Genomic DNA, 12,468 nt, shown 5'->3' with positions numbered 1-12,468 from the left:
GGGGACGCGAGGACCCGCAGAGAACCTGGGTATCTAAGGAAGACAGATAAGAAGGAACAAAATGAGAACCGCAGACTGAGAGACAGCACCTCATTTCAATGACAGTGGAGACTCTCAAGACACAATGGCCTGTGGGCAGAGCAGGGGAGGCTCAGTCAGGAGGCGGACCTGGCAGATCTTACCTGGAGACGCCTCGGTGCTAACGGGGCCAGGAAAGGCCGGGTGGGGAGGGGCGGGGGAGGGGCGGCCGTGTTTGAAGGGGGAGTGGGAGGACCGCTCCCTGCAGACATCCGGGAAGGGGAGGGGAAGCCTGCTTTCCCAGGCACCTTGCAGAGACTCCTGTGAGCGCTGTGGACCAGGACAGCTGTGAAGGACTGGACCAGGAGCGATGGAGTCTCAGCCCACTGGGGACGGGTGGTGGTGGGGCCAGGGAAGGGACGGCGACCAGCAGCGCTGAGCAGAAATCTGCAGAAGGCTTTGGCTGGGGGGTGTGAGGGTGGAGGCAGGAGAGGCTGCCGGCCAGGGAAAGGGGGTTCAGGTAATTCTTTCCCACTTATCAGGAACCAGACTGATAATGCAAATGGGACGGAGCGGGGACTTGGGACACCTGGAGAACAGCCTGGGATCTCGGCTCCCCAGGGACTGGGCTGAAGTGAGCCTGCTTCAACCACTCACAGCTCCCAGGGGGCTCGGCCCCTCAGAGCACCAGGAGAAGCACCTGAGCTCACTGTCTTGTGCACATCGCCCTTGAGATGGGACAGTGCAGTAGGGTGAACTGCCCCCTCTATCCCAGGCGGCAGAAGCTGGCTGGAGAGTTCAAATGCAGTGCCAATGTGATTTCTGAGTTGTGCTCATTTAAACCCAACCGAACTCCCATCAAATTAAGGTAAACATACAGGAAGTAGAAACAATGTATTTCCCCCTCTCCTGTCCACCCCATTCACACAAGTGTGGAAGGAAACTGACTGGGAGGGTCCGGGAATGGGGAGAGGGTCTGGTTCATTCCTTCGGAACTCTGGGTGAAAGGCCAGTAATCTCACATTCACCCTAAATGGCCTGCGCTGGGCTCTGAGAGGCTGGTGGTAACCGCAGATGCGGCCGCTGGAGAGGAAGCCAGCGCACCTGACCCAGCCTGTCTCCAAAGAACCCTGCGCAGCAGTGTTGGCGTCAGCCTGGGTTTAAAATGCCCATTGGGAAGCAAAATGTAGATCAGAAAGGTCAGCAGCATGCCCAGTGCCACGGTGGCCATGGGACTGGAACTCCAAGTCAGCTGGGGGCTGCAGCCATTCCAGACAAAGGCCACTCGGCAGCCATCGCTGGTCTTTGGCAGGCACATCCTCTGACTTTGAAGCAGCCTTCACTCCAGTGGTGGCTTTAGGATCAAACTATGTCACTATTACAGCTGCAGGGTCCTGGGACAGAGGCGTGGAGAAGCAGGGCACCCGGGCAAGCCTGGGGGTTGTGGAAGCCAAGGACAGCACACACTTGAAACGTGCATCGTGGCTTGGTGTCCGCGGGAAAATAAATTCACATTACAATTTTAAAACCTAGTTAAAACTAAGAGATGTGGGAATTTTGCAAATTTTACATCAGGAAATAATGTGCACCTTCAGTTGGCTAGTTAACTGGCCACCAGGTGAATTCTGGCCTCCCATAGGAAAGTCCTCTGATAGACCCAGCCTGCGTTTCTCTGTTATCAAGCAAACATGGTCTGTGGAGGTTAATAAGATGTAGCTCTGAGTCAGTGCTGCTTTGGGTTACGCATCAAGGTGAGGAAGGAGTCTCCCAAAATAAGTGGGTCCATGACCCAGCTCAGAGCCACAGTCATTCTGGGGTTGAAAAACAAGCATCCCATGACCAGTCTCACCGAAGACTGAAATCATCAGTATTCCACATTGAGCAAAGTCTTCCTCTTCACTACAGCAAATGTTAGAAGGTCAGGGAGAATGTGCTGACCATTTTGCTGTCCACATGACCTTTTGCTCAAGAACTGGACCCAATCTAGAACATTCTTTATATGCCACTTCCCTACTACTATTCTTTTCCTACAGGCTGAACATCCCTGATCTGAAAATCTAAATCCCAAGGGCTCCAAAATCTGAAACTTGTTAAGCACCAATACTCAAAAGGTTTGACTTGGAAGCATTTAGGATTTCTGATTTTCAGATTAGAAATACTCAACTGGTAAAGTCTATGTAAATATTCCAAAATCCAAAAAACTGAAATCTAAAACACTTCTTGTGGTTAGCATTTTGGATAAGGGCTATGTAACCTGTGTGAACAAGTTTGGCAATTTTTTTCTTCTTTCTGGAGACTATAATGTGTACATATAGTTATCTGGAAGTTGAAAACATTGCTAAAGGATTATAATTTACTTAGGCCACTTCTTTTTCTTGAGTTCTTACTCATTCTTTAGCCAGATAGGAGGAAGAATAGTAGTAACTCTTCCTTCCTTCCTGAAAGATGTGGGAATTTTGCAAATTTCCTTCTTTCCTTCCCCAGAACTAACTTACTAATTTTTCCAAGAGTTCTTACAACTCAGTCCACAGAAATATGATTTTACAGAAGTACAGTTCTGTCTTCGATATGACTTGACATTGCACTTTCTTCGTTGACTATTTATACAGTTGCTCTCCTGCCGCTGTCTGGCTGGGCACAAGATCACGAGCCACTCAAACAGGAACAAACTTTATTTTTGAAACAACCGCCAAATACCACGTTTGCGTCCAGGAAGAATCCTGATCCACCCACGCGGCGTTCCGCCGGTTCCTTCCCGCACCCCCAGCGCCCAAACTTCCCCCGGAATTCCCTCCTACTGCACTTTCCCAACCAATGGGAACTCTCCAGGAGTCCCGCAGCAGGCCCAGGTAAACAGCAGGAGTCCGGTATCCATATGAATGTAATTTTTAACATAATCATATCATCTCAATGGCTAGCTGGTGTCACCTTTCAATCAAAAATGCCATGCATCATATAAATTGGCTGTGGCTCCCAGCACTCTCCCAACCTCATGATGGCTCCAACCTCCTCCTGGAGTTGCCACAGAATCTCTCCACACCCCCATGGAGCAGAGGGCAGTGACTGCCCATCCTATTCAGCTGGGTGCCCCCGGCAGCTGGAGGTGTGCACAGCAAGCCCTCAGCAAGTGCTGCCGAGTGGACAAGCAATGGGCATGACTTGCTGTCCCCTCCAGGACTCGTGGGCAGTGCCAGCTCAGAACTGGGGCTGCCTTCTGTCCTGCGAATCTGTTGAGAAGAGGCCAGAGCCACTCCTTGCCAGGATGAGTTCTAAAGTTCTGAATGCAGTTCAAATACCTTTAAAATGATTTGCTCATAAAGCAGAGAGACGTGTTTGTGTGTAAACTGTAGGATGTTGTAAATACCCAGCAGATCCCGGTTCTCCCAGCATCTAAATCGTACCATGTGAGAGTTTTGACTTGGACCCTGATGCAAAGTCCAGAGACTTTTTTTTTTTTTTGGCTAATCATGGTAGCTGAATTCACCTGTTAGATGCCCTGTGGCCTCATGCTATTGTAGTAAACCATCATTTTGGTCAATTTTGCCCCATCCTCTTAGTGAAGAGTAATTATGTTTGAGGATTAGATTCTTGTAAATGATTTTCTGAAGGTGTAGTTATTAGAGGCAACTTATATGTTCAGAAATACCTTTTTTCCCCTCATTTTTTAAACCAAAATGGTTTTGCCTTAATCTGTTGACTCTAAATGTGCAGCCCAGGGGGTCTTGCCACCCAAGTCTTTATCCAGGGTGGATGGAGTGTCGTTAAGCTCAGGTCAAAATAAGAGGAAAATCATCTTTCCTGGACTGACCCCTCACCGGCTCCCACCCATCCACCTGGGTCTACCTAACACCCACACCCACCTTCCCACTCCTGCTCCTGGCACCTCCTCCCAGTGTGCCAACTGCTCCTCAGTTGATGGTCACACATGTAACATGTGAGACATGCACCTGTCAATTCAATCATAGTAAATAAAGCAAACGAGGGCCTCATGACCCCTTCTCCTCCCCTGACAGAACCGGCCTTCCCTGCACTGTGCCTAGGGGGGTGGAGGGCAGAAAGAGAGCCTGGAGGCAGAGGCTGCCTCCTCGTTCCCCACCGGGGGCTGCTGCAGAGCCCACAGGCAGGAGCGCCCAGACCGAGTTCAGATTCTCAATCGCTGGTTCAGGGGTGTGTTTCAAACACACAGTAGGAAGGCAAAGAGGTGGACAGGTCAGCACACAGGAAGGGGGTCTCACTGCCTGGATCCAGGCTGCCCACGTCCACACGTGTCTTTCTTCACCGTAGTCATCCTGGACAGGGTGGCCACCTGTCCCTGTGGTGATGACCTTTAAAGCGGCTGAGCCCACCTTGGGTGCCTCCCTGGCCATCTGCTGTGGGTCTGAACCTCTGTTCAAACCTCTCCCTTCTCTGTCCGGCTGTCTGCCTTTGGGCTCTGTGTTTGTCGGCGTTCTTCACCTATTTTGTCTGCAAGCCTGTTGCCGGTACCAGTGCTGGAAATATTTTATTCTACCTTGTCTCACCTCTCAATTAGCTCATGGACGTCTTTTGACACCGCCCCCCCCCCCAAAAAAAAGTGGTTTTTAATTTAATGTTGTCTACTTCATTCACGTTTTTCTCAGTGAAAAATGATTTTTGAACCCTACTTGTGAAAGTCTCCCCTACTTGACAGCATAAAGTTACTTCCTAAGTTATATTTTAGGACTTCACTTGTTGTACTTTTGCCCCTGGGACCTACGATCGATTCAGAACTGATTGGTGTGGTTTTCCCCCATCCAGGGTTGCCCATGTGGCCGAGGGTCTTTCTCTGTACTCTGTGCTTGGTGTGTGTGCGAGCAGGTTCACACGGGTCCATTCTATGCCTATTGCTACAACATTGTCCGAACTGGTACAGGGTCTTCAAGAGAGGGAATATTTTGACCTACTTGAAACTTTACATTTCTATATAGGTGTTAGCATCAATTTGTTGTATTTAAATTAAAACTATTGGATAACAGTTGGAATCATATAGAATCTATAACTTGTGTGAAATTGAAATCATTATGGTATCAAGTCTTCCAATCCACAAAACAGGTGTATCCATTTATTTATTTAGATTAAAAAATATTCTCCAAAAATAGCACATGGTTTTCATGGTGCACAATTTCATTAAAATTATCCCTACATGTTTGCTATTTTTGATACATCATTGTAAATTACATTCCTTTGTTGAATTTTTGCTGCTATATAGAAATATAGTCAATTTTTGTATCTTCACCTTTTTCCAGCAATCTTCCAAATCAAACAATCAACCAAACAATCAAACAAATAATCAATCTGTAGATTTGTTGGAATTTTTCTATTTAAAAGAAAAGTTTATTTCTTGTTTCATAGACTTTACAGCTTTTATATCTTTTTCTTTCCTATGATATGAGTCAGACTTCCCATACTATATGGAATAAAAATGGGAAAGATGTGAAGTATATTTTTACGTGTATGAGTGTGTGTGAGTGTGTACACCTTCAGATTGAAGGATTTCCCTCCGAGTCATGATTTCCTGTTACTTTATTATAAGCAGAACTTACTGAATCGAGCGGCACCACTAGGCCCCATCTGTTCACATTTTCTTCCAGAGTAAAGCAAGTGTGTCCCTGCCTGAGGTGGCTGTGTTTCCTCCTGGTGACACACGCCTGCTCTGGCTCTGGAACTGAGGTCACCTGCCTTCACATGCTGGCTCCCGTGTTCTGAGAGAGTCACACATGAACAATGGCATCGTTTCTTCCTCAGGGGTTTGTAGAATTCTGCCATGAAACCACATGGGCCTAGAGTTTCCTTATTTTATTGGTGGAAAGCTTTTTAATTTGTTGGTTTTATTTAACATTTGTAGGGCTTTTTAGGATTTCTATTACTTATTTATAATTTCTTTTTTTCTTCCTCTTCTTCTGCAGGGCTGGGGAAGGAACCCAGGGCCTCACACGTGCTAGGCACGAGCTCTACCACCCAGCCACTTCCCCAGCCCTCTCTTTCTTCCTGCTAAAATAACTCTGAGAGAATTTGCCTGTTACTCATATTGAGGAGCTGTCTGCATTTCTGGGTATTATCCCCTTGTTTTTCTGGGGATCCTTCAACGATCTCCACTTCATGTTCGGTGGTATTCTTTTGACTCACTTTGTTCATGATTCTTGGGTTTCCTAAGCCAGAGGAAATTCTTCTCTCTTCACATCCTGCTTCTTCCTGCTCCTCTCCAGTATCGCTAGTGGAGCTGATTAGACGTGCTGGACTTCTTCCTCCGTCCTCTGTGTCCCGGGCCCTCTCAGGCTCCATCTCTGTCTCCAGTGCTGCATGAGTCGTTCTTCTGACCTGGCTAGTTCAGGGGTTCATCTTCAGGCACACCCAAGCTACTGTTCAGCTCACTCACTGAATATTCTTTTCATTTGTTATATTTTTCCACTTCACGATCTCTACTTCACTCCTTTTCAAATGTTTTCTCTCACAGTTTAAAAACTCATGTTGAGGTTTGTTCAGCCATAATACTCTAGTCAGGCACAGAAAACACAGGCTGATTGTGTACCTGTGCCGACCGTCTCTATGACCTGGCTTCACTGTGAGTCTGATCCCACCAGGGCCTGCTTCTAGGGATTCTCGGTCACCTGGGCTTCCCCGTGGAAACGCCACACCGTGAGGAACAGGCTTGAAGCTGCGTGTTGATTACATGCTTACCTACTTGAACTGCGGATTAAAGAAAGAGAAAGCTGTCTTTTCCTTACTTCTTGGGGAATTTCAACATTTCTTTCTCCTTCCTTCTTTGCATCTCGTTCTGATAGGGCAGCTTTATTCTTCAACCACATAGTTGATCCAGTACCGACTTCCTGTCTTGGCCTCCTACAATGAAAGAAAAAACCACCCCATATATATGAAACCTTAAAGGTGAGTGTCCTAGGGACACACCCCCATTGCCTCACCTCATTATTGGCCATTTGCTCTTTCTCACCAGGGAATTAGGAAATAGCTCCTTCCCTCCAGCTCCTACCATGGCTCAGGAATTTCCCTATTTCCACCTCTGACCACTGGCCCATCTAGTTCCCAGCCCTGAAATCCTTAGAACCTTCCCTGCTGGGACCCTGCTCCAACCACCCCTCCCACCCTTGCAGCTCTCCAGCCCTCTCTCCCACTCTCATTTGCCCTTTGATCTCACGGAGGGCGACATCAGAGGAAGGACAGGAGCTAACCACAATGCGGTGAGTCAGAATCATGTGCTCCAGGGCCAGGGGTGCTGTGGTCATCCCAGGAGGAGCAGGTTCACCCTTCACGTGCTCTGCCAGGTTACGCCTAAGGAAAGAGGGAAGGCTCCTTAGATGGTATTTAAACTGGCTTTCTGTGCATAAACTCAAAATCGTGTAAATACCAACACATAACTTTTCTCTGCAAATATAAGAACTTTTTCTATCACATTCAATGACATTAACTTCCATAAGAATCCAATTTTTAAAAAACATTATGAATTCTCTCCCCAAGAATTCATATGTACACAATCAAGTGCAAGGGTCTTAAGGGTTTCGCCTCCACACTCTGGGTTGGCCAGTCTTAGGTGGGCACCACAGGCTGCTACAAGCTTGCAGACCAAGCCCCTCTCAGTGGCTCCCTGAAGCCTGCTTCCCTTGTGAATTTTGCATTGAGTTTGCATCACATTTACTGGTATCCTGCCCTCCTTTCCTGACTGTTTGAGTGCATAGCCTATTTTAACTCAAATTGGAAATCTTGATCCTTGGGGAAATCATGGAGATGTTCTTCAGGATTTGGGAATCAAGCAGAGAACATTTGGATGTACATTTTGTACTCAACAATCCAGCTGTGGAGGATGATTTGTGAGCCACAGATTCCTGCTACATGAGACTGCATCTTTTCCACACTCCACCTGATAGAGAACAAGGACCTCGGGTTACTTTCCCCAACATCCCCACCCCTTTCAGCAGAAAATAGTTTGGAGATGTTGTCACCCATGTTTCCACAGAAATGGAATGTAGAGATCGACAGTGGGAAATGGGACAGTGGTCCACTTTATGCTTTGAGTATAACCCATGCTGCTCTGCCACTGGGGGGAAAAAAGATTGCATCTTTTTCTGGCAAGACACCCTAGTCCTCACCAAAACTAATTATCAGAGAAATGAAACAAATCACTTCAACGAGGATCTGTGTGTCCGCATCTATGTGTGTCTGTTGGTTTGTGTGTCTCTGTGTGAGTGTGCATGTTTGTATAGGAAAACATTCATATTATCCCATAAGCTCAATGAAAATTGGAACAAACCAATGACATTGGGCCAATTATATTGTCACACTGAGTGCACACATGGCTATGTGACAAGAGACCACACCGTGATGTACACCTGCAATGCATCAATTAAAAAAATGGGGGAAAAGGAAAATCCAAAGTAGTGACCAGTGAATTTTCACCTGCTCCATAAGTTGGCTTGAAGTTCCTGTCTGAAAACATCACAAGTGGGTAGCACTGGGACTGTCTGGAGATGGGCACTACAGGACAATCCCTGGACCCAAGTCAGGCAAAGGAGCCAAAGGACCCTGTGCTGTCCTGGGCCATGGGCTACATGGGGTGCCCAGAAGGTTGGCCAAGGGCAGATGTCATGCTCACCCTCAACGGAGAGGAGCCAGTCATTGCCACATCTGGTGTCAGGCTTCACCTCCGGATCAGAGGGTACGACAGCTACATTTAAGACCCAAGGCACTTTGACAGAAACGTTCACTGTCTGCATTTCCCTCAATTTGGAAAGGACTCCAAGAAGAAAAGCAATGTCAGTAAGACACCAAGGTAACAGAAGACTCAACTCTCAGGTCCCGATGGAAGCCTCACCAAGCCTCCTCAGACTGGCTCCTGCTAAGGGCATCTGTCCTGCAAATGCACTTTGAAGAGCCTCGGGGCCAGGCTGCCAGTGGATTTCTCCCTGGTTGGAGGCAGGCTCACAGATGGCAGAGCTCCTGCGCATCTTTATCACCCACGACCTGAGCAAACCGAGCCTGAAGCTCCACAGGATTTGCTCCTAGGGACGAGGGGCTAATACAGAAGGGCACCACCAGGGTGTCAAGACTGTCACCACCAGATGCAACTCCGACTCCCCCTTCCCGTGAGGGCGTTGGCCAGAAGTGTGAGGTACCACTGCTGGTACCACCGTCAGTGGACGCAACTGGACACTCGAGCTGGTGCAGGATCCCAACAACCCGAGCAGGTCCCAGTGCCCACTGTGCCACAGGAAGCCAAGGCCAAGCCTCGGAGCGAGGAAGGGAGGACCTGGCGCCGCCAGGGGCACCCCTGGGCCTGGCTGTGAAGAAACCTGGACCAACAGGAGCCCATCGAGTTATTCGTTCTAGAAACAATAATGGGGTTCTGCTGTGTGCCGGTCACTGTCCTGGAGGCAGGAGACACAGTGGTAGCCACCTGCTGTCCTCACAGGTGCCTTACAAGAGCCAGTAATGGCCTGAGGCAGGAGACTGCTCCCCTGGACGGGGACTCAGGGAGGAAGAGCAGAGGCTGGGAGCTGAGGCTGGGGGAGCGCAGGCCCAGGCCACCCATTCAGGGGGTGCCTGGGGACTCCTGGAGCAAGGTGTCGGGCTGGCTGAGACCCAAGCAGGGTCTGCCGCAGAACATCAGGGATCCAGTGCTTGGCTCTGCATTCTTCTCGCCCTCCACCACACTCCCCATCACCTCCGCCACACTCCCCTTCGCCTCCACCACACACCTCTTCACCTCCACCACACACCCCATCACACACCCCTTCACCTCCGCCACACTCCCCATCACCTCCACCACACACCCCTTCACCACCACCACACACCCCTTCACCTCCGCCACACACCAGATCACCTCCACCACACACCCCTTCGCCTCCACCACACACCCCTTCACCTCCGCCACACACCCTTCACCACCACCACACACCCTTCACCACCACCACACACTCCTTCACCTCCACCACACACCCTTCACCACCACCACACACCCTTCACCACCACCACACACTCCTTCACCTCCACCACACACCAGATCACCTCCACCACACACTCCATCACTGCAACATGGGTTGCTTGTTAGGTTTTGTCTGTTTGCAAACATTTCTCATTTCTAGGTTTTGTTCGATTGCTTTGCCACTCACATGCCACACAGGGCCACCTGGCGACCTCCTGTTTTCCGGTGGGACGCTCTCTGTGCACTCGCTGGGCTCTGGCACTTCAGGAAGTGGAGGGCAGGCCGTCCTCCAGGCTGACGTCTGATGGGTGGTAGGTCCTCTGTCCCCATTTCCCTGGGCTGGACTTCTTCCTGCCCAGTGTCTTCATTCGGGACCATGAAATCCAGCTTTCAGAAGCAAAGCATACTTTGATTTTGTTGTGGCTGCTTTCATTATATTTGTAATACAAGGAACAATGTTTAGAAAAGAGTTTGGGACATAGGGCAGCAATGCTCACTTAAATGGGTATTTATTTATTCATATTTTAAGCTTTTCGTTGTCTAAAAAGTGCCACTTTAAGAAGTAGTGTCTTGTTGCTGAGTGACGCTGCCTGGACCCCACCAGGCTACGCACTTCTGCCTCCTGCCTGCTGCTAGGCCATCACAGGGTGGCAACTGAGGGGCCCCTGGGGCCAGAGGAAGGTGGGTCTTTGGGTTCTGTTTTTAAGTTGGATTCAACAGTAGATTTTTGTCTCATTAGAACCCCGACTGACCCGGTCCCCTGGTCACCACTGCCCCGAGACACCCCCACACCACCACTCAGGGCAAACGGACTTCTTCACTCCTTACCCTCCAGGGCAGCACTGCCTGCTGGCCGGTTTCTGCACCCACAGGAATGCCAGTTCCCCCAGAGCCTCCCAGATCTCTGTCCCAGGCAGGACAGAGTGTCACTTGTGCTGCCACTAAACCCAGGGTCACTGACCAGACCTCCAGCTCTGCGCTCAGCGTGCTCATCTGCAAAGCGGCCATCTCTCTCCATCAGTCTGCTCAGGTGGCACCAAACAGAGAAAAGCAAACACAGGGAAGCTGTCAGGCTCAGCACCCCTTGAACACACACAGGCTGCTCTGACAGGTCCTCCCACTGCTCCTGCTGAAGCCTGGGCCAGGACTGCCCCAGGGGAAGCCCCCAGCCTCTGTGCATTGTGTGGCTCTGCTGAGTCCCTGCAAGTCCCCCCAGTGCTGGAGCCACATGCAATCCCCTTTTCTGACCTACTATTAAAAGTAAACCTGGCATAAAAATGGGCCCAGGCCCAGGGAGTGTGGGCTGAGGGGGTGCACACTGCTGGGGGGCCATGCCCAGGAAGCGTAGGCTGAGGGGTGCACACCGTCAGGGGACAATGCCCAGGGAGTGTGGGCTGAGGGGTGCACACTGCTGGGGGGCCATGCCCAGGGAGCGTGGGCTGAGGGGGTGCACACCATCGGGGGGCCATGCCCAGGGAGTGTGGGCTGAGGGGTGCACACTGCTGGGGGGCCATGCCCAGGGAGCATGGGCTGAGGGGGTGCACACCGTCAGGGGACAATGCCCAGGGAGTGTGGGCTGAAGGGTGCACACTGCTGGGGGGCCATGCCCAGGGAGCGTGGGCTGAGGGGGTGCACACCGTCAGGGGACAATGCCCAGGGAGTGTGGGCTGAGGGGTGCACACTGCTGGGGGGCCATGCCCAGGGAGCATGGGCTGAGGGGGTGCACACCGTCAGGGGACAATGCCCAGGGAGTGTGGGCTGAAGGGTGCACACTGCTGGGGGGCCATGCCCAGGGAGCATGGGCTGAGGGGGTGCACACCGTCAGGGGACAATGCCCAGGGAGTGTGGGCTGAAGGGTGCACACTGCTGGGGGGCCATGCCCAGGGAGCGTGGGCTGAGGGGGTGCACACCATCGGGGGGCCATGCCCAGGGAGCATGGGCTGAGGGGTGCACACCATCGGGGGGCCATGCCCAGGGAGTGTGGGCTGAGGGGGTGCACACCATCGGGGGGCCATGCCCAGGGACCGTGGGCTGAGGAGGTGCACACTCTCAGGGGGGCTGGCTCATGGACGGGCTGCTGGCAACACCCTGAGGATGGCTCAGGAATATGCCATCCTCGCTGCTCTGAGTCCCTGTGTGCACAGCCGCAGTGTGCAAGGTCACTCAGTTGTTTACACACTAGGGATGACACACGCACACCTAGGGGCACGCAGGCTCACCTGAGGGGGACAGTCCCAGGGCTGGAGTGTGGTAAGATATGTTTGGAGCACGGTGCCCCTCACCTGGGGACGGAGGCTCTGAGACCGTGCCTGGCAGGGAATCCCTTCAGGCCTTGGCCAGCCTGAGAGTCCAGGGGACCTTGGATGACCCTTGACCTGTCCCCGTCAAAGTGTAGACTCCGGGCATCAGCACTGGGCTCTAGAGCCAGTGAACAGCCAGCGGCCAGTGTTAGGCAGCAGCCAGGAGGGACTATGGGCAAGGCCTGCCAGGACATGGTC

At 51.1% G+C, this 12,468-nt stretch overlaps 1 protein-coding gene across 1 annotated transcript in view; it reads right to left on the bottom strand.

Annotated features, from left to right (window-relative positions):
• Nucleotides 1–6,825: 6,825 nt before the first annotated feature.
• LOC143641810 (uncharacterized) overlaps nt 6,826–12,468 on the bottom strand; it is a 32,544-nt gene continuing 26,901 nt past the window's right edge. The window contains exons 9-13 of the mRNA XM_077109630.1: nt 10,932–10,992; nt 10,158–10,357; nt 8,972–9,061; nt 7,224–7,323; nt 6,826–6,876 (exon numbers count right to left, since the gene is read on the bottom strand). Of these exons, the coding sequence (XP_076965745.1) occupies nt 6,826–6,876; nt 7,224–7,323; nt 8,972–9,061; nt 10,158–10,357; nt 10,932–10,992 (502 nt within the window). The remainder of the gene's footprint in view (nt 6,877–7,223; nt 7,324–8,971; nt 9,062–10,157; nt 10,358–10,931; nt 10,993–12,468) is intronic.

This window comes from Callospermophilus lateralis, chromosome 6 (genome assembly GCF_048772815.1).
Source record: "Callospermophilus lateralis isolate mCalLat2 chromosome 6, mCalLat2.hap1, whole genome shotgun sequence".
NCBI classification, from domain to species: domain Eukaryota; kingdom Metazoa; phylum Chordata; class Mammalia; order Rodentia; family Sciuridae; genus Callospermophilus; species Callospermophilus lateralis.
Note: the sequence above shows the minus strand (reverse complement) of the source record. Positions and strands in the feature narration are given on the sequence as shown.